Source organism: Ranitomeya variabilis, chromosome 2 (assembly GCF_051348905.1).
Source record: "Ranitomeya variabilis isolate aRanVar5 chromosome 2, aRanVar5.hap1, whole genome shotgun sequence".
Taxonomy (NCBI): domain Eukaryota; kingdom Metazoa; phylum Chordata; class Amphibia; order Anura; family Dendrobatidae; genus Ranitomeya; species Ranitomeya variabilis.
The window spans coordinates 1074586083-1074607874 of NC_135233.1; the positions used below are offsets into that span (position 1 = coordinate 1074586083).

Consider the following 21792-nt stretch of genomic DNA (forward strand, 5'->3'; position numbering starts at 1 on the left):
TACATAGCAGAGCCGATCGCGTTGTGCCTGCTTCTAGCCTCCCATGGAGGCTATTGAAGCATGGTAAAAGTGAAAAAAAAAGTTTAAAAAAGTGAAAAAATAAAAAAATATAAAAGTTTAAATCACCCCCCTTTCGCCCCAATCAAAATAAATCAATAAAAAAAAATTAAACCTACACATATTTGGTATTGCCGCGTTCAGAATCACCCGATCTATCAATAAAAAAAGCATGAACCTGATCGCTAAACGGCGTAACGAGGAAAAAAATCGAAACGCCAGAATTACGTTTTTCTGGTCGCCGCAATATTGCATTAAAATGCAATAACGGGTGATCAAAAGAACGTATCTGCACCAAAATGGTATCATTAAAAATGCCAGCTCGGCACGCAAAAAACTAGCCCTCAACCGACCCCAGATCATGAAAAATGGAGACGCTACGAGTATCGGAAAATGGCGCAATTTTTTATTATTTTTTTAGCAAAGTTTGGAATTTTTTTTCACCACTTAGGTAAAAAATAACCTAGTCATGTTAGGTGTCTATGAACTTGTACTGACCTGGAGAATCACAATGGCAGGTCAGTTTTAGCACTTAGTGAACCTAGCAAAATAGCCAAGCAAAAAACAAGTGTGGGATTGCACTTTTTTTGCAATTTCACCGCACTTGGAATTTTTTTCCCGTTTTCTCGTACATGACATGGTAAATCCAATGAGGTCGTTCAAAAGTACAACTCGTCCCGCAAAAAATAAGCCCTCACATGGCCAAATTGACGGAGAAATAAAAAAGTTATGGCTCTGGGAAGGAGGGGAGTGAAAAACGAAAACGGAAAAATGAAAAATCCCAAGGTCATGAAGGGGTTAAGTCACACTTCCCTAGTGCTCCCATTTTACATCGCACCGATGTTGATAAACCATTTATCATGGAGGTAGATGCCTCTTCGTTCGGTGCTGGAGCGGTCCTCTTCCAGAAGGATGCTCAAGGTCAGAAGCATCCCTGCTTCTTCTTCTCCAAGACCTTCACATCAGTGGAGAGGAATTATTCCATCAGGGACAGGGAGTTGCTAGCCATGAAGTTTGCCTTCTCAGAGTGGAGACACCTCCTGGAGGGGCCTGCTTTCCCTTCCAAGTTTACAATGACCACAAAAATTTGGTGTATCTACAGACTGCCCAGCAGCTAAATTCTCACCAGGCTAGATGGTCCCTGTTCTTCTCCCGGTTCCATTTCATCCTCCATTTTCTCTCCGGGGAGAAAAACATTCATGTTGATGCTCTCTCCCGCTCTGTAGTGTCATTAGAAGAGGAGCCTCGGCTTATTGTATTTTCTGAGAGCCTGAGGACTGTGTCCCTGGTTTCGCTGTGTTCCCGGGCAAGACTTTTGTGCCATTTAATTTGCAACCAAAGGTACTCTCTTGGGCTCACTGTTCCAGGGTAGGTGGACACTTTGGGACCAAAAGGACATCCGAGCTTCTGGTGATGACGTACTAGTGGCCGCATAAGTCCTGTGACGTCGGAGACTATATTCGAGCGTGTGTTTCCTGCTTCAAGAATAAATCTCCATGACAATGGCCTGCTGGGATACTTTACCCCCTGTCGGTGGTGGACAGGCCCTGGGAAATGGTCGGGATGGACTTCGAGGTGGGCTTACCCAAGTCCCGTAGCTGCACCATTATTTGAGCAGTCACCAACCATTTTTCCAAAATGGTGCACTTGGTGCCTCTTCCACGGCTACCGTCTGCACGGGCCTTGGCGGCATTGTTTATTAAGCCATTTTTTCTGCCTACACGGTATGCCAGACAAAATTGTCAGTGAACGGGGTCCCCAGTGTGCATCTCGGTTCTGGAGAGAGCTTTGTCTTCTTCTCAGCATCGAGCTGAATCTCTCTTCAGTATAAAATCCTGAGACAAATGGGTTGGTAGAGAGGGCCAACCAGACCCTGGTCACATACTTGTGACATTTTGTTTCAGCCAGGCAGGATGACTGGGCATCCTTGCTACTTTGGGCGGAGTTTGCACTAAACAACGCCGTAGCCGACTCCACTTGGCAGACCCCATTCCTCCTTAATTACGGCCAGCATCCGAAGGTTCCTGTGCCCATGCCCGTGTCTTCCGCCAACCCCAGGGTGGCAGACTGGGCTGTGGAGGCACATGACATTTGGGACCGAACACAGGATGCCATCCGGGCCTCCAAGGAGAGAATGAGGGTCTCCGCCGATGCACATCGGTGCCCGGCTCCGACCTTTGCTCCTAGCGATTTAGTGTGGCTCTTTGCCTGTAAAAGAAGGCTGCGAGTTGAGTCCACTAAGTTTGCACCTCGCTACTTGGGTCCCTTCAAGGTCTTGGAACAGGTTAAACCTGTGGTCTACCGTCTAGCCCTTCCTCCACACCTAGGCATCACTGACACCTTTCAGGTGTCCCTCCTAAAGCCCGTTCACATGTCCCGGTTTTCCGAGTCATCTGGCGGGACGTCGCGTTCGTCCACGGACGATTATGAGGTGAAAGCCATCATGGGGTGTAAGTTGGTATTATTTGGTGGATTGGGAGGGTCATGGCCCAGAGGACAGGTCCTGGGAGCCTGCAGAGCACATTCGGGCTCCACAGCTCAATGCGGTCTTCGAGCATAGTGAGGTCCAAGTAGGGGGGCCCTAATAGGGGGTGTAATGTTAGGTGTCGAGTTCCTGCTGCTGCACAGGGGGAATCTCAAGCCACCTTTGTTGCGGCCTCCCATTCTTCTCAAGACGCAGTGGAGCCTGCTCAGCGGAGACGTTGGTCCCAGCATCTGGCTCAGGCATATACTGTGCGCTTGGTTACTGCTGCCCTTCCAGGCTCAGCCATTTTAACCAGCACTGATCAGCGGCGAGCATACGCTCCTGGAACTAAGTCCTTCTTTTCCTCTACTGAGCATGCCCAAGGGAGGATCTCTCATTGGAGGTCGGGGTCACATGCTCAGATCCTGTAGCAGCTCCTATTGGACCACTAGGAAGGTCCCGGAGAGCTTCCACTATGAAAGGTTTGCATGGCCGCATGGCCATGTGTTAGTATAAATCTGTTAATATGTGTGTGTGTGGATGTATGCCTGTCAATGTATGAAAGCTCCTAATCATTCCCCTTCCTAGTGTTGTTGACTGCTCGTGAATGGTGGAGCTACCTAGTGCCTGACAGTGCTATCCCGCATAATTTCGCACAAGATACTGCGTCTTTCAGCAGCGACCACCAGTGCGGCACCGTGTGCAAATAGTGCTCTTTCCTGGCCCAAGTTATGGTGGTTAGTGGCGTCCGCCAGAGCGGCACTGCTTGCACTCTTGTGCAGTAAATCATTAGTTTAGTTTTTTCCTGGCACCACTGTAGCGGTATCGAGCGCAAGAGGTCTAGAGGGACTCTTACCCTGAGTCTAGGGGCAGCATTCAGTGACTCCTTGCTTGCGCTCTCTGTGTGGTATCGTGACCCTGTGACGCAACAGGGTTCATTTCCTTCATACCGGGTGAAGCTAAACTGTGTGTGTATACTCTTAATACCACCATATAGTCCGTCATTACCGAGCAGCAGGTGTCTTTCTTGCACGGTGGACCCCGGACTGCGAACCAACTTATATCACCTCTAATTAGTATTTGGTGCATTCCGCCAGTCCTAGCATATACTATGGGCATCATAGACACCCTTGCCAAATATTGGACTGCCTTTGGCAGCATAGAACATGTTAAGCATGGTGAATGGTGATCTAGTGGTGGAGAATGAGGAGACATTTCTGAAGGCCACATTAAAAACTAGGCCCAATATAAAGGAGTGTGTCTCCTAGACTTGTAATGCCCATACACACAGTGCATCAGCTGACAAACATTTCCTCAAGGGGGATACATTTTTAAAAAATATACTGTGGGCATCATAGACACCCTTGCCAAAAATTGGACTGCCTGTAGAGGCACAGAATAAATTAAGCCGGTGATCTTATGGTGGATAATGAGGAGACATAAAGATAAATAATACTGAAATAAAAAAAAGGATGTGAATCCACAGATGAAAGTAATTAACAAAATGGAGGGGCGAACACAGGTTCACACAGATACCACAGACCTCAGCCTGACATAACAGACTGTATACATTTTTGGGGGGTTTTGGAGAATTTTTAAAATAAAAAAATAGAGTGAGTGGAACAAGGCTAGCAGACAGAACTATTAAACTTATGCCTGTGAAGCTACTATTTTTCCACTACAGATACAACAGGCCTCAGGCTGACATAACAGACAGTATGCATTTTTTTTGGGGGGGGGGTTTGGAGAATTTTTAAAATAAAAAAAAGAACTATGAACTATGCAACTTATGCCTGCGAAGCTACGATTTTTCAAACAGAGATACACCAGGCCTCAGCCTGACATAGCAGACTGTATAATTTTTTTTTTTTTTTGGTGAATTTAAAAAAAAGAAAAGAGAACAAGGCTAGCACACAGAACTATGATGAGTATGCCTGCGAAGCAATGATTTTTCCATCACAGATACACCAGCCGTCAGCCTCAGATAACAGACTGATCTTAATGTGGCCTTGATTTTTTTGGCCACAACTAAATTGTGTCAAAAAGTTGGCTATGGTACAAAAGATATATATATTTTTGTTATATCATATCTGGTGTCTGGGACAAAAACAAAAAAGGTAGATTTTCACTTTCTTAGATTTCAATAACCTGGCTGCAGTAGGTAGTGTGAACAAGCAGATGTTAAAATAAGGGGTCTATGGATTGCTTTAGAATAAAAGGAGCAGGTATAAGGTGAAAAAAAAAGCGACAGAAAACTGCAGCTAGATATATAGTAAATAAGCAGCAGCAAATAGTAATGGAGCTTTTGGAGGTATGTAGTGAGAGCAACATACTCACATACAGTGCCTGCAGGCCTTGCACTGATGTGGATATGCGCACATAGACTCCCCTGCCTACCTAGCGATGCTATCTTGTGACCCCCCCAAATTAGCCCTAAAAATGACTGTTGTTTATAAAGGATTTGTGGACTGAACAGTAGTGTTGAGCAATACAATCCGATACTTGAAAGTATCGGTATCGGATAGTATCGGCCGATACCCGAAAAGTATCGGATATCGCCGATACCGATACCCGATACCCATACAAGTCAATGGGACACCAAGTATCGGAAGGTATCCCGATGGTTCCCAGGGTCTGAAGGAGAGGAAACTCTCCTTCAGGCCCTGGGATCCATATCCATGTAAAAAATAAAGAATTAAAATAAAAAATATGGATATACTCACCCTCTGACGCGCCCTGGTTGCAGCCGGCAGCCTCCGTTCCTAAGAATGAGCAGTTTAGGACCCTCGATGACGTCGCGGCTTCTGATTGGTCGCGTGCCGCTCATGTGACCGCTCACGTGACCAATCACAGGCTGCGACATCATAGCAGGCCCTAAACTCCTCAAGTTTAGGGCCTGCGATGATGTCGCGGCCTGTGATTGGTCGCGTGAGCGGTCACATGAGCGGCACGCGACCAATCAGAAGCCGCGACATCATGCCTAGTTGCATTTCACCACAGACACTAGGACAAGTAAACTTGGCCATGGGTGTTACATCTCGCTGACTGAGCAATGGATGACTCTGGTGGCTGTTGGGACAGGCGCTGCTCCACAAGTCTTGGAATCGCCTAGGCTTGAAGACCAAACTTCTACATTAAACACTTTCTGCACTGTTTCTGCCTCTTCTTTCTCCTCTAGGGCCTTCACCTGCGCCCTCAACCTCTGCCTTCACTAGACATGTGTTCCAACAGTGCATAGCGAACCCCCACCACTTCTGTACTGCACAGCCAGGATGCACCAAAATCAAGCAGTCTTAAAATGTATATGCATTTGAGATCGCAGTCATACACCTAAAGAGTTATGGACATGGACAGCTTTGATCAATAGCTGTCTCTGCTGAACCTGCAACCAGGGAAGGCTGTGTCTGGCAATGGTGCAAACCTGGTGATGGCCGTACAGCAAGGCAAGCTCACACATGTGCCTTACATGGCTCATGTCCTTAACCTAGTGGTGCAACGTTTTCTCAGCCACTATCCTGGCCTGGAGACCTGCTTCAGAAGCACATAAGCTGTGTGCTCATTTCCTCTATTTTGACCCCTCTGCTCAACGACTTGCATACATACAGATGTCTTTGTCCATGGCAGTTAACATGTTGATATGCAATGTGCTGATACAGTGGAATTCCTCTCTGCTGATGTAGCAGCGACTGTGGAAGTAGAAATGAGCCTTGACGCAGTACGTCATGTTGTATAGCCAGGGCCAATGCAGTATGGAGGTGACGCCTATCACGTTTACAGATTGGGCACCCTTCTGCACAGTTTTGCAATGGCTACTAAGATGGTAATGCAGTGCCCCAGAGTCCTGGTCGTTGCAGTAACATCGCTCTGCCGCTAAGGGGAGTGATGGTACGTCTGATGGCACTAAAGGAGTTCACCTGACCAGGTATCACAGTCACACACTACACTTCACACTCTGACCACCAGGGGGAGCAAAAGGTTCTATGTATTAGGCCACTCCTCACACTCTGGTAAAACTGGGAGTCAGATAGGAAGTTAGAGAGAAGCTGACTGGGTTTTGCCCAGGTAACATCTAGTGAGAGAGAGAATTGCATGGGAAGACTCAGGGGAGTCCCTGTCAGGGGTGAGATCCTGGCAGTGGCCTAGCATGAGACAGATCGTTACGGAGCCGTGCCTGCACCTCATTGCAGCAGCATCCTAAGAAAGGACACAAAGTGAAGTATATTGTGGAGAAGTGAGAAACGAGATCACAGCTCAAAGGAGATAGAACCAGGAGGAGTCATGCCCCAAGATCGGCAACATCCTTCTGAGGCGCGTAGCCGGCGGCTGAAACGCAGAGGAAGTAATAGGCTCTACGCATTACTTTGAACTACGGCAGGGCAGTTAACTCTAGGTTGGCTGTCTCACCTTTACACCTAATGAAGACAACAGAGGCAATTGTGGGAGAGGGGCGTCTCTAGAGTCCCTCTAAAATAACTCCAGGCCTACCCCGTCATATGGGTGCATCCTATCCATATCATCTGGGGGACGGAGAGAGAAACATACATGACAGTTCTGAGGACTTTCCCGTGGTACTCAGCAGGGAGGTACTACAACACACAGGCGCTAGTAGGAAGGCTAATGATTTCCACCTGCAAAGGGAACTCCGGATGTGCCTTCGGACCGGTTGGTCTCAGCCAGCCTTGTTAGCAGTGCTTTGAATTGTGGATGCCGAAGCCTTCAGTAAAAAGGTAAAGAGACTGCAACCCTGTGTTTTCGTCATTTACTGAGACCTACACCATCACCATCTACTCATCAAGGGAAGCCCTGGGGACATACTTCACCTGTGGGAAGTTACACCATCTAGCTGCCATTCCATCACCCTGACCGAATACCACAGGTGGCGTCACGAACACTTGACAAGCTTGCATCACCTTTAATTGGGCGCCCCTTAGCAGGGCCACTGACCGGGTTGGGCCACCGTGACATCCCCAGAACCGAGAACGAGGGACCCAGTACCGAGTACCCCGCTGCCCTGCTTTTGGGGGTCGCTCCAGTAAGTGCTGACAACACCATCATCAGAATCACTATTCCTGTCATTTATATCCTGGAGCAGACTTTGAATAGCTTTCAGGAGGAGATGGACGTCCAGAAGAAGAGGGGGAAGCAGAGTAGGCTGCGGAAGGGATAACATTGTCTTGAAGTTCAAGACTATCATCACACAGGCGGTTGGCAAGGGAGGGTACTGTGATCGAGGGGGGCTGGTGATCATGATAACAGGCAAACTGTTATCGAGGGTGCAAGATCCGAGGACCAAGTGGAGGAGGAAGAGGTGAAGGTCGATCAACTGTCAGGTGAAGAGGATAATCCTCCCCTCTCTGTTATTCGGGGTTGGCGGGAGGATATCGTGTAAACAAGCTTCATTGTAAGCTTCATTGTAATACAGCCACTTGCACAGCATGGTCTAGGAATTCATGGTAGAGCCCGACAGAAGAGTGCCTTCATGCAACATGATCCACATGCAGTTATGATTAGGAATAATGCTAACTACTGGGTTGCAACTTTATTAGTTACACGTTATAAAACAAAATTTTGCCAGATGATTCCCGCCCTAGAAAGAGACTCGTGAATGCTGGAGTATCGAAACTCACTTGTATACAACCTTAACCCCTCAATGACAGCCAATACGTCTTTTAACTGACCTGAGATATAAGAGAATAGCATCCCCATACAGGTGACAATCCAGCAGCTGCTGGCTGTACACTATAGCTGACAACTTGCTGTATCAGCCATGATCACTGTTTGCACCATCCAAATCTCTTTAACCCCTTAGATGCTGCTGTCAATAGTGACTACATCATTATAAATGGTTAACAGAGTGTGGGGGCTTCTTCTTTATCCAAACTGGTGCCCTCAGATCATGATTGTGTGGTCCTGATGTTTGCCATGGCAATTCATGACCAAGTAGTGGCCTTAGAGCAGACCTGGGTAATATGCGGCCCGCGGGCCGCATCCGGCCCGCCTGATGATTTTAAGCGGCCCGCCGGCTAGCTGTCACTTCTGACAGCCGCCCCCGACACCGCTCGGCCAGCACACTGAAGAGTCGGCACACTGCACTGAGCAGCATGCACGGTGCCTGCCAGGCTGCAGCGTGTGAGGATGAGGGCGGGGCTGAGCTCAGCTTCCACTTCCGGGGAAGGACACAGCAGCCGGAGCCATAGTACTGGCAGCAGCAGTGGATCGCATGGAATGAAGGGAAGGAGCCCGCGTCCTGTCTGTGTAGTCCGGGCCGCGCTGCAGCCGCTCCGGTAAGGCTCCTTGCTCACAGGTGGGGCGGGGGGTGTACGGGTGCCATCACTGTGTGCTAATAGAGGACTTATGTGCGGGCTCCCCTCCCCCGGGCGCCGATGTCACATGGGGCCACATAACGTGCAGGTCCCGCTGCAGCAGATGTCGGCGCCTGCAATGGTGGCACCAGGACGTGCGGAGCTGCTTGTGCGCCCGGTGCCTGCAGGCCCTCTTCTCCCGCTGCGCTGCTATCCCGTTGTTTGTGGTCCCCTCCTCCGCTGGGGCACGCTTCTCCCCCCTAGTAGGCTCAAGCCCGGGAGTCCATTCTTTTTGGAATAATAGAATGCAGTGTCCTGTGGTGACAACTACTCCTCTCAGCATGTGTGGGGTGTGCTGGGAGTAGTAGTGCATTAGACGTGATTGAAGACCACTGCAGTAATGGTTACACGAGGATTTGGGGGTCAGATGTGATTCATTGCTTTGCAGGAAAAGTACATATTTGGTGCACAGGTAAATGGCGTGAAGCAGTGTCAAATTGGGTCAATTATGCAAATCACAACCTGATCAGAGTGTGATCATAGTGTGCTCCGATTCTCTCAAATGAGAAGATGGAGACAGAAATGTCTCCATCTTCTCCATTGTGTCAGTTCATAGAAATGGGACCACACTCAGATGTCATGTCTGATGTTTTTCACTGACTCATTGACCTGCACGGCCGAATGTGATCTGAAGATCTGTCCGAACCCAATTTTTTATTTTTTTTCCCTGAATCGGCTTTGACCAAGAAAATAATCAGACATATGTACAATGTACAATAGTATTGGGTAAAAATGAGTTAATTATATTAGTCCGGCCCTCTAAAACCATCCCAATTTCTCATGCGGCCCCATGGCAAAATTAATTGCCCACCCCTGCCTTAGGCCGGGGTCACACTAGACCGTAATACGAACGAGTGCTATGCGATAAAAAATCGCATAGCACTCGGCCCAATGTTAATCTATGGTCCAGCTCCCATCATCCGATATTTTCTCCACCGTATTTCGGATCCGAGGGAACTCGCAGCAGGCTGCGATTGTCAGCGTATCTCGGCCGAGACTCGCCAATGCAAGTCTATGGGTGCGAGAAAAAATCGGATTACACACGGACCATGCGTGTGCATTGCGAGAAATACGCAGCGGTGTTCTATTGAAAAGCCGGTAATTCAATTGCCGGCTTTGCATTTCTCCTTCGCAAACCCGACAGGATATGAGACATGGTTTACATATAGTAAACCATCTCATATCCCCCTTTTTTTTGCATATTCCACACTACTAATGTTAGTAGTGTGTATGTGCAAAATTTCAGCGCTGTAGCTGCTAAAATAAAGGGTTAAATGGCGGAAAAAATTGGCGTGGGCTCCCGCGCAATTTTCTCCGCCAGAATGGTAAATCCAGTGACTGACGGCAGATATTAATAGCCAGGAGAGGGTCCATGGTTATTGGCCCCCCCGTGGCTAAAAACATCTGCCCCCAGCCACCCCAGAAAAGGCACATCTGGAAGATGCGCCTATTCTGGCACTTGGCCACTCTCTTCCCACTCCCTGTAGCGGTGGGATATGGGGTAATGAAGGGTTAATGCCACCTTGCTATTGTATGGTGACATTAAGCCAGATTAATAATGGAGAGGCGTCAATTATGTCACCTATCCATTATTAATCCAATTGTATGAAAGGGTTAAAACACACACACACACACACACACATGATTTAAAAGTATTTTAATGAAATAAACACAGCGGTTGTTTTAATAATTTATTGCTCTCTCAATCCATCCGGAACACCCTCGCTTGGAAAAATAATAAACGCACAAGATACATACCTTCTGATGTCCTATCACGTCCAACGAGGTAATCCATCTGAAGGGGTTAACTAATATTACAGGCACGAGCTGCGATAAACCACTCGCTCGTGCCTGTAATCCCCGGGTGCTGAAAGGAAAGCTGGATCTGTACTTACATTGAGTCGCGGTGATGCGCCCCTGCTGGATGTTCTCATGAACTGCAGCCTGGGAACTTTTTCCCACGCTCCAGGTCATATGAGGACATCCACCAGGGGGCGCATCACCGCGACTGAAGGAAATGTAGGTCAATGACCTACATTTCATTCATTCGCCGGGGATTACAGGCACGGAGCACAGCTGCATTTGCAGGGCTCCTGCTTGTAAAATATTTTAACCCCTTCAGATCATGGATTACCTCGTGGGACGTGACGGTTCAGCTGAGGGTATGTATCTTGTGCGTTTATTATTTTTCCAAGCGAGGGTTATTTGCTGATGGATTGAGAGAGGAATAAAATACTGAAACAACCGCTGTGTTTATTTCATTAAAATAATTTTTAATCATGTGTGTGTGTGTTTTTTAACCCTTTCAGACAATTGGATTAATAATGGATAGGTGTCATAATTGATGCCGCTCCATTATTAATCTGGCTTAATGTCACCTTACAATAGCAAGGTGGCATTAACCCTTCATTACCCCATATCCCACCGCTACAGGGAGTGGGAAGAGAGTGGCCAAGTGCCAGAATAGGCACATCTTCCAGATGTGCCTTTTCTGGGGTGGCTGGGGGCAGATGTTTGTAGCCACGGGGGGGCCAATAACCATTGACCCTCTCCTGGCTATTAATATCTGCCGTCAGTCACTGGCTTTACCACTCTGGCGGAGAAAATTGCGCGGGAGCCCACGCCAATTTTTTCCGCCATTTAACCCTTTATTTTAGCAGCTACAGCGCTGAAATTTTGCACATACACACTACTAACATTAGTAGTGTGGAATATGCAAAAAAAAAGGGGATATGAGATGGTTTACTGTATGTAAACCATGTCTCATATCCTGTCGGGTTTGTGCAGGAGAAATGAGAAGCCGGCAATTGAATTACCGGCTTTTCACAGATATCGCGCTGAATGAAATCTAAATACAGAATATATATATATGTGTCTCAATGACATATATATATATATATATATATATATATATATATATATATATATACTGTATATATGTTTTCCCGAACATTTGAGCACATAAATCCATTAGATGTCGGTTTTGCAAGCTTGCGAGAAAATCTCGGCATACGGATGCCATACGGATGTCACACGGATGTCACACGGATCATTTGATGCGAGGAAATCGCATCCTCGCACTGCACACGGATCACTGTTTTTGAAACATTTGTGCGATTCTCGGCCGTGAAAAACGGACCCTTTTTTTATACGTTAAGTGTGTCCCCGGCCTTAGAGTCTGACTGCTATAGTAATCTGTTCAGAAGTTAGAGGCATTAGGTGGTAAAAATACACATTTTCAATTCTGTCATACCACTTTGCATTAACTCCTGTAAAGCACCTGAAGGGTTAATAAACTACCTGACAGCCGTTTTCAATATGTCAGGGGTACTGTTTTTAAAATGATATCATGTTTGGGGGTTTCCCAATATATGAGACCCCTAAAGTCACTTCAAACATGGATAAGTCCCTAAAAAAATGCATTTAATAAATTTCCTTGAAAAAATGAAAAATTGCTGCTACATTTTTAAACCTCCTAAAATTCTAACAAAATAAAATAAAATTTTACAAATGGTCCTGATGTAAAGCCGACATGTGGGAAATGTTATTTATTAATGATTTGCTGTGGTATGACCATCTGAATTAAAGGGATAATCATTCAAATTTAGAAAATTGCTAATTTTTAAAAAATGTTCTCAAATTTTTGATATTTTTAATAAATAAACACAAAACATATTGACCTAAGTTTATGATTATCATAAAGTATATATGTGTCATGAAAAAAGAATCTCAAAATTACTGGGATTTGTTGAAGCGTTGCAGAGTTATTACCACATAAATTGATACTGCTCAGATTTCAAAAATTTGGCTCGGTCACTAAGGGGTTAAGAGAGCTTTTCCCCAACACAGCAGTGAAGCACACAGTTCTCATTGCACCTGTAGACTTACAACCTTCGGCCTGTCGATTTGTCAGCACCAAAACATTAGCAGCAGCAGCAGCGGAAGAGGAAGAAGCCATTTCTAAGAGTCCTTTGACACTTTTTTTTAGACAAACTCGTGCACCAGCACAACAGAGTCCAAGTCTCACACGTGGTGAACGAATGGAAAGGATGGTGCAGGAGTATCTAGAACTAAATATCAATACCATCAGGGATAGTTTGGACCCTTTCACATATTGGTCTTCCAAAATTGATGAGGGGTATGAGCTTGCCTCACATGCCTTGAAGGTTTTATCGTGTCTGGCAGCCAGCGTTCTCTCATAACGTGTCTTCAGTGCTGCTGGTGGTGTCCTGACCGCAATTGACTTTCAATAAGATGAACAAGTCATGGATCTCCAAGGACTTTTGCGCCCCAATCACAGACTGTACAGACTAGTTGATATTGCATTTTTTTGTGTGATGCATTAATGTCACATAACTGCACTCCTTGATATCTTTAGTGTCGCTTCTGTGGCTGCTACTGCTGCTGCTGATGATGTTAACACAAATTTGTTGTAATGTGAACAATCATGCTGCTATATTTAGGCTGGGGGGGGCAATATCCATGGCCCTTACCAGCCTGATAAAACCATCCCCCAGCTATCTGCTTTAGCAAGGCTGGTTGTTTTTTAAATTATTTATTTAAATAATTTTAAAAAAAAACTGTGTGGGGACCAGCCTATGGTTTGGGTTATGAACATGAACCCTGGTGTTGATGCATCAAGCAAGAAGGCATGTGGGCAGCAAGAACTTTAAAGGCTCACCAGGAATCTCAGGATCAGCACAGTGGATTGAGTGGTTTCCAGCAGGGATGAATTCAACACAAACAGCCAGATGGTTGATCACACCTAACATAGGACTAGGAATCTAAGTCCCAAGACCCGGGTGTGAGTGTTATTGAGCCTTAAATAGGTTTAGGTAGATGACGTCATTGATCCACGATGGGCAAATTGCAAAACCCACTGTGGAGCACAACAGAGAGCAGCAGACTCAGAGGAAGGAAGTGGAGCATGGCATATCCAGGACAGGTATGTAATAGAAGATATATTACAGATTATCATGTGTACTATTGATTTATGAAGTAAAAATTATTACAACCGTTACTTTTTCCTTTTCCTGTAATCTGTAACAGTCCCAGCTACCATGTGCCATTTATAATACTACAAAATTTACACTTCAAAAATACAATATGACATCCCAGCAAGCCATATAGCTCCACAACTAGACAAAGTTTTCCTGCAGTCCTACATAAAATAAAACTAAATTGCGTTTTCAACATGAATTATGCCAGATGACAAGCTCACCTCTGCCACACATGTAACAATACTTATTTTTAGTACCTCTTGTTGTTTCACCAAAAAAGAGTCGATAAGATTCCTCTGGTCATTTACATCCAGTTGTTTCCTGTGGATGGTGAAGGTCTCTTGAAGGAATGCGTGCATTTCATTTACATTCCTGAGCGCCTTTTCTGACACATTTGTAAACCAGCGCATCACAGATGGATATGTGTTATAAAGCTGCACAGAAAGAAATAGATGACCTTAGTATTTCTATTTCTAACCAGGTATATTCCTAAAACTGTTATCCAAAATACTAAAAATCCACTTGTACACAAGATAGTTGCAATTGTTTTTTTTTCACTTGAAAAAGACACTAGTCCAGCACTGAAACGCATTGTGGAAATAAAAACCTTCAACTCATCTTGGTCCTAAGGATTCTTCATTACATCGGCGCAGCCTGATATCATGTTATCATCCAAATTGATCAACTTCTCCCCAATGACTGATATCATGTGACAGAAGCATTGGGCGTTTTGGACTTCCATAGTTTTTTGGCAATTTTTAAGGATGTCCAACATCTTAACCCATTTCTGACATCATGCATAATAGAATGCCAAAGTTGGACACCCTCCCTTTGATGTGGGCTCCGACGGTTAGCCCACATCTTTCCTGGCACATGTCAGCTGTTTTGAAAAGCTGACATGTGCCCACAACAGCCGTGGTTGGAATTGCGATCCACCCACTGATATTAACCTGGTAAATGCCGCTGTAAAATGCTGACAGCGACATTTAACATGCGCTTCTGGCAATCATGCAGGAAATCTGCCCACCGGTGACCCCTGTCACGTGATTGCGGGTCACTGATGGATTGGCATGACAACCAAATGACTCCTGGAGAACTCTATGGTTGCCACTGCCAGCTTTCTTTGAGCGCCGCTGAGTGGTCATCAATTATAGCAAGTGAGTAATTCATCTACATATCAGGCAACCTGATCATCGCCTGTATATAGCAGTGGCGATTGGGTTATGGCAGCTTCTAGTTTCCCATGGAGACTATTGAAGCTTGCCAAAAGTGAAAAATATGCTTTTAAAAATATTAAAACAATAAAAAAATAAAAGTATAACTCACCTCCCTTTCGCCTCATTCAAAATAAAACAATGAAAAATTTAAACATACACATAATTGGTACCACCGCATTTATCTATCAGTAAAAACAGGATTAACGTGATCGCTAAACGGCACAGCGAGAAAAAAAGTTAAAATGCCAGAATTATGTTTTTTGGTCACAGCAACATTGCATAAAAATGCAATAACGGGCTATCAAAAGATCATATCTTCCCTGACATGGTATCATTAAAAATGTCAGCTCAGCGCACAAAAAATAAGCCTGCACCCAGTCCGAGATCACAAAAAATGGAGACGCTATGGGTAATGGAAAATGGCACTTTTTTTTAACAAAGTTTGGATTTTTTTCACCACTTACAGTAGATAGAAAATAACTTAGACATGTTTGTTGTCTATGAACTCATAATGACCTTGAGAATCATAATGGAAGGTCAGTTTTACCATGTAGTGAACCTAGTAAAAAAGCAAAACAAAAAAACAAGTGTGGAATGCATTTTTATTTGCAATTTCCCCGCACCACACTTGGAATTTGTTTCCATTTTTTAGTAAAAGACTTGGTAAAACTAATGGTGTCTTTCAAAACTACAACTTGTTCCACAAAAAACAATCCCTCACATGGCCATTTTGATGATTAAATATAAAAGTTATGGCTCTGGGAATAAGGGAAGCAAAAAACGAAAACTCAAAAATGAAAATACATTATGGGGTTAAGGTATTAAAGCTGCATTTATCCAGATTCTGTGAATCTATGAAATTGACATGGCAGGGAAGGAAGGTGTCAGCATACCCAATCCTGTGTTTTTGGAGAAAATACAGGTGCTTCTCACAAAATTAGAATATCATCAAAAAGTTAATTTATCTCAGTTCTTCAATGCAAAAAGTGAAATTCATATTCAGCTCTACAAAAAAATTAAGAGACCAGTGCAAAAGTTTCAGTTTCTCTGATTTTATTCTTTATAGGTACATTTTTGGAGTAAAATGTACATTGTTGCTTTATTCTATAAACTACTGACAACATCTCTCCGAAATTTAAAACTAAAAATTTTTGATTTATTTGCAGCAAATGAGAAATCAACAAAATAATAAAAAAGAAACAGTGCATTGAGGCCTCAAATAATGCGAAGAAAACAAGTTGTCTATCCATCTTCATCTTGATTACATGCCAGAGATTTTCAATGGGGTTCAGGTCTAGAGATTGGGCTGCCCATGACAGGGATTTGATGTGGTGATCACCTAATCAGAAGCACATTAAGTATAATGAGGTGTACTTTGGTGGGAATTCAATTAACACTGGAATGGAATGGCTGTCAGACATAATAATAATAATAATAATAATCTTTATGTATATAGCGCCAGCATATTCTGCAGCGCTTTACAGTTTAACAGCTTCAAACACAACAGTCATAAGTAACAATGTTAACAATACAATAATTAAAGCAACACAAGGCGACCCTGCTCGTGAGAGCTTACAATCTACAATGAGGTGAGGGAGATACAAAGTACAGGTGTGTATTTACAATGATGTATTTACAATGATGGTCCAGCCATCTTCAGGGAGTGGGGGATAGATGGAAGTAGTGAATGGGCTACACACAAGCATAAAATAACTGATTAGGGAACATGATAGGCCACTCTTAACAAATGTGTTTTGAATGAGCACCTAAAACTATGCAAATTGTGGATGGTCCTAATTTCTTGGGGTAGAGCATTCCAGAGGATTGGCGCAGCGCAGGAAAAGTCTTGGAGTCGGGAGTGGGAGGTAAGGATTAGTGCAGAGGTTAGTCGAAAGTTATTTGCAGAGCGCAGTAGTCGGTTAGGCTGGTAGACAGAAATGAGGGAGGAGATGTAAGGGGGTGCCGCACTGTGAAGAGCTTTGTGGGTGAGAGCAAGTATTTTGAATTGTATCCTGTAATGAATGGGCAGCCTGTGTAACAACTGGCAAAGAGCGGACACGTCTGAATACTGATTAGCTAGATGGACGACCCTAGCTGCTGCATTAAGGATAGACTGGAGAGGGGAAAGTCGAGTGAGGGGGAGGCCAATTAATAGAGCATTGCAGTAGTCCAGGCGGGAGTGGATCAGGGCGACAGTGGGAGTTTTTGTTGTTTCTATAGTGAGAAAAGGGCGGATTCTAGAGATGTTCTTTAGGTGTAAGCGGCATGAGCGGGCAAGAGATTGTATATGGCATGTGAAGGAGAGATCAGAGTTAAACATAACACCCAGACAGCACACCTGCTGCCGGGGTGTTATTATGGTGCCACCCACGGAGAGGGAAACGTCAGGTTTAGGGAGGTTAGAAGATGGTGGGAGCAGAAGAAGTTCAGTTTCGGAGAGGTTGAGTTTCAGATAGTGAGCGGACATGATGTCGGAGACTGCGGACAGATAGTCAGTGGTGTTCTGTAGTACAGCAGTAAGGCCAGGGGATGACGTGTATAGTTGTGTGTCATCGGCATAAAGATGGTACTGAAAGCCAAATCTGCTGACCAATTGGGGCCATGTAGAGGGAGAAGAGAAGGGGGCCAAGGACTGAACCCTGGGGTGCCCCAACAGTGAGAGGAAGAGGAGACAAAGTAGAGCCAGAGAACAGAACACTGAAGGAGCGGTCAGAAAGATAGGAGGAGAACCAGGAGAGAGCAGTGTCCTTAATGCCTAGTGACTGGAGCCTAGAGAGTAAGAGAGGGTTGTCAACAGTGTCAAAAGCTGCAGAAAGATCTAGAAGAATGAGCAGAGAGTGGTCACCATTACATTTTGGTGTCAGAAGGTCGTTGGTCACTTTGATGAGTGCAGTTTCTGTCGAGTGTACGGGGCGGAAGCCAGACTGTGAAGGGTCTAGAAGGGAGTGAATGGAGAGGTAACGGGTAAGGCGGGAGTAGACTAGGCGCTCCAAGAGTTTAGAGATGAAGGGGAGGTTGGAGACCGGTCTGTAGTTATTGCTGCAGGATGGGTCGAGGGCGGGTTTCTTTAGTAATGAAGTAATGACAGAGTGTTTGAAGGAGGACAGGAAAATGCCTGAGGAGAGTGAGAGATTAAAGATTGTAGTTAGGGGAGTAGTGACGACTGGAGAGAGAGACTGGAGGAGATGAGAGGGAATGGAGTCGGTAGTGCATGTAGTAGGATGAGAAGAAGAGAGGAGCATGGAGACTTCTTCTGTGATGGGATCAAATGCGGAGAGTGAGCCAGGGGAGATGCAGGGAGGGATGGGAGTCACTGAACTTGGTGATTGGGAGTAGATTTCCTGATGGATATTGTCTATTTTCTCTATAAAGTGGGAGGCCAGGTCATTAGCACAAATGTCTGTGATAGGGGCTTGAGCTTTTGGCCAGAGGAGGGAGTGAAAGGTGTCAAAAAGTTTCTTGGGGTTGTTGGATAGTGAGGAGATCAGGGTGGTGAAGTAGGTCTGTTTAGCGATGTGAAGGGCAGAGTTATAGGTTTTTAACATAAATTTGAAGTGTATGAAGTCTTCTGGTGTGTGAGTTTTCCTCCATAAGTGATCGGCACTCCTAGAGCATCGCTGGAGAAATCGGGTTTGCAATGTGAGCCAGGGCTGTTTTACTCTGTGTTTGGAGGTTCTGAGGGTGAGGGGAGCTACTTGGTCTAGGGTGCTTCTAAGAGTGTCATTGTAGTGATGTACCACCAGATCAGGACAGGAACAAGAGGAGATTGGGGACAGTGATGAGTGTAAGGAGTCTGAAAGTGTAAGAGGGTTAATGGCTTATAGATTTCTGACTGAATGGTATGTAGGAGGTTGCTGGCATGAGCGAGGATTTGTGAGCATGAAAGAGAGAATGTTGTGGTCAGAGAGGGGAAGCTGTGAGTTATTTAGTTAGGAGATTGAACACAGCCAGACAAAGACCAGGTCAAGGGTGTTACCGTCCTTGTGTGTCTCAGAGGTTGAGAGCTGTGAGAGGCCGAGCGAAGTGGTTAGTGATAGAAGCTGGGATGCAGATGTAGAAGTGGGGCTGTTTATGGTGATGTTGAAGTCTCCCAGGATAAGGGTTGGGAGTTATGAGGACATGAAGTGCGGCAGCCAGGCAGAGAAATGGTCCAGGAAGTGGGTGGCTGAGCTTGGGGGCCTATATATGACTGCTACTCTGAGGTAGAGGGGACGGAAGAGCCTGATGGTGTTGACCCCAAAAGAAGGGAATGAAAGTGATGGAGTTGGTGGGATGACCTGGAAGGTGCATTGTGGCGAGAGGAGTATGCCGACTCCACCACCAGGTCTGTTTGTGGGTCTCGGGGAATGGGAGAATTGTAGGCCACCATGGGAAATGGCAGCAGGGGAGACAGTATCAGAATCCTGGATCCAGGTCATCCAGACATGTAGAGATTGTAATTTTTAGAAAACTGTGCAGTGGTCTCTTAATTTTTGCCAGAGCTGTATTATTGAGCTAAACAGATTGATCTATTTCAAGTGTTTATTTCTGTTAATGTTGATGATTATGGCTAACAGCCAATGAAAACCCAAAAGTCATTATCTCGGTATATTAGAATACTTTTTAACACCAGCTTGAAAACTAATTTTAAAATCTGAAATGTTGGCCTACGGAAATGTATGTTCAGTAAATGCACTCACTACTTGGTTGGGGCTCCTTTGGCAGCAATTACTGCTTCAATGCGGTGTGGCATGGAGGCAATCCACCTGTGGCACTGCTGAGTTGTCATGGAAGCCCAGGATGCTTTGAGAGCAGCCTTCAGCTAATGTGCATTGTTGGGTCTGGTGTATCTCATATTCCTCTTGACAAATTCTCTATGGGGTTCAGGTAAGGCAAGTTGATGATCAATCAAGCACAGTGATACTGTTGTTTTTAAACCAGGTATTGGTACTTTTGGAAGTATGGACAGATGCCAAGCCTGCTGTAGAATGAAATTTCCATCTCCAAAAATCTTGTCTGCAGAGGGAAACATGATGTGCTCTAAAATTTCTTGATAGACAGCTGCTCTGACTTTGTTCTTCATAAAACACAGTGTCCCTACACCAGCAAATGACATGGCTCCCTAAACCGTCACTGATTGTGGAAACTTTACACAAGACCTCAAGCAGCTTGGATTGTGTGCCTTTCCACTCTTCCTCCAGACACTGGGACCTTGAATTCCAAATGAAATGCTAAATTTACTTTAGTCTGTAAACAAAACCTTGTACCACTGACTAAGGCCATGTGCACACGTTCAGGATTTTTAGCGTTTTTTTCGCGTTTTTTCGCTATAAAAACGTGATAAAAACGCGAAAAAAACGCTAACATATGCCTCCTATTATTTACAAGGTATTCCGCATTTTTTGTGCAAATGTTGCGATTTTTTCCGCGAAAAAATCGCATAGCGGAAAAAAAAGCAACATGTTCATTAAAAATGCGGAATTGCGGGGATTCCGCACACCTAGGGGTCCATTGATCTGCTTACTTCCCGCACGGGGCTGTGCACACCATGCGGGAAGTAAGCAGATTATGTGCGGTTGGTACCCAGGGTGGAGGAGAGGAAACTCTCCTCCACGCACTGGGCACCATATAAGTGGTCAAAAAATAAGAAATAAAATAAAAAACAGTCCTATACTCACCCTCGATGTCCAGCGCAGTGTTCCCGCCTCTGTGCTGCACGCTGGCTGGTTCCTGTAGCTGGTGTGCGGAGAAGGACCTTGCCGAATGACGTCACTGTCCTGTGATTGGTCGAGACCGCTCACGTGACCGTGACGTCATGGAAGGCCCTGCGCGCACACATCAGCTATAGGAATGGACGCCGGTGAGGAGATCTGATGTCTGCGGGTGAGTATAAGCATTTTTTTTATTTTTTTTATTATTTTTAAACGTTCTATCTTTTACTATAGATGCTGCAAAAGCAGCATCTATAGTAACAAGTTGGTCACACTTGTCAAACGCTATGTTTGACAAGTGTGACCAACTTGTCAGTCAGTTTTCCAAGCGATGCTACAGATCGCTTGGAAAACTTTAGCATTCTGCAAGCTAATTACGCTTGCAGAATGTTAAAAAAACGCAAAAAAAACGGAAAAAAAACGCAAAAAAAAAAATGCGGATTTCTTGCAGAAAATTTCCGGTTTTCTTCAGGAAATTTCTGCAAGAAATCCTGAACGTGTGCACATACCCTAACAGTCCAGTTCTTTTTCTCCTTGGCCCAGGTAAGACACTTCTGGCGTTATATGTTGGTCATGTGTGGCTTGACCCAAGGAATGTGACATTTGTTCCCAGGTCCTGGATACCTCTGTGCGTGGTAGCTCTTGAAGCAATGACTCCAGCATCAGTCCACTCCTTGTGAATCTCCTGCAAATTTTTGAATGGTCTTTTCTTAAGAATCTATTTAAGGCTGTGGTTATCCTGGTTGCTTGTGCACCTTTTTTTACCACAGTATTTCCTTCCACTCAACTTTCCATTAATATTCTTGGATACAGCATTCCGGGAACAGCAAGCTTCTTTACCATTAAGTAAAAAAAAAAGTAAAAAAATGATATATATATATATATATATATATATATATATATACACTCACCGGCCACTTTATTAGGTACACCATGCTAGTAACGGGTTGGACCCCCTTTTGCCTTCAGAACTGCCTCAATTCTTCGTGGCATAGATTCAAC

General features: G+C 44.9%; 1 protein-coding gene across 1 annotated transcript in view; it reads right to left on the bottom strand.

Moving 5' to 3' along the window:
* The window catches only part of LOC143808691 (cytochrome P450 2K1-like), a 1051026-nt gene that overhangs the window by 198170 nt on the left and 831064 nt on the right, over window positions 1–21792 (bottom strand). Inside the window, exon 6 of the mRNA XM_077291609.1 lies at window positions 14141–14317. Coding sequence (XP_077147724.1) covers window positions 14141–14317 — 177 coding nt within the window. The remainder of the gene's footprint in view (window positions 1–14140; window positions 14318–21792) is intronic.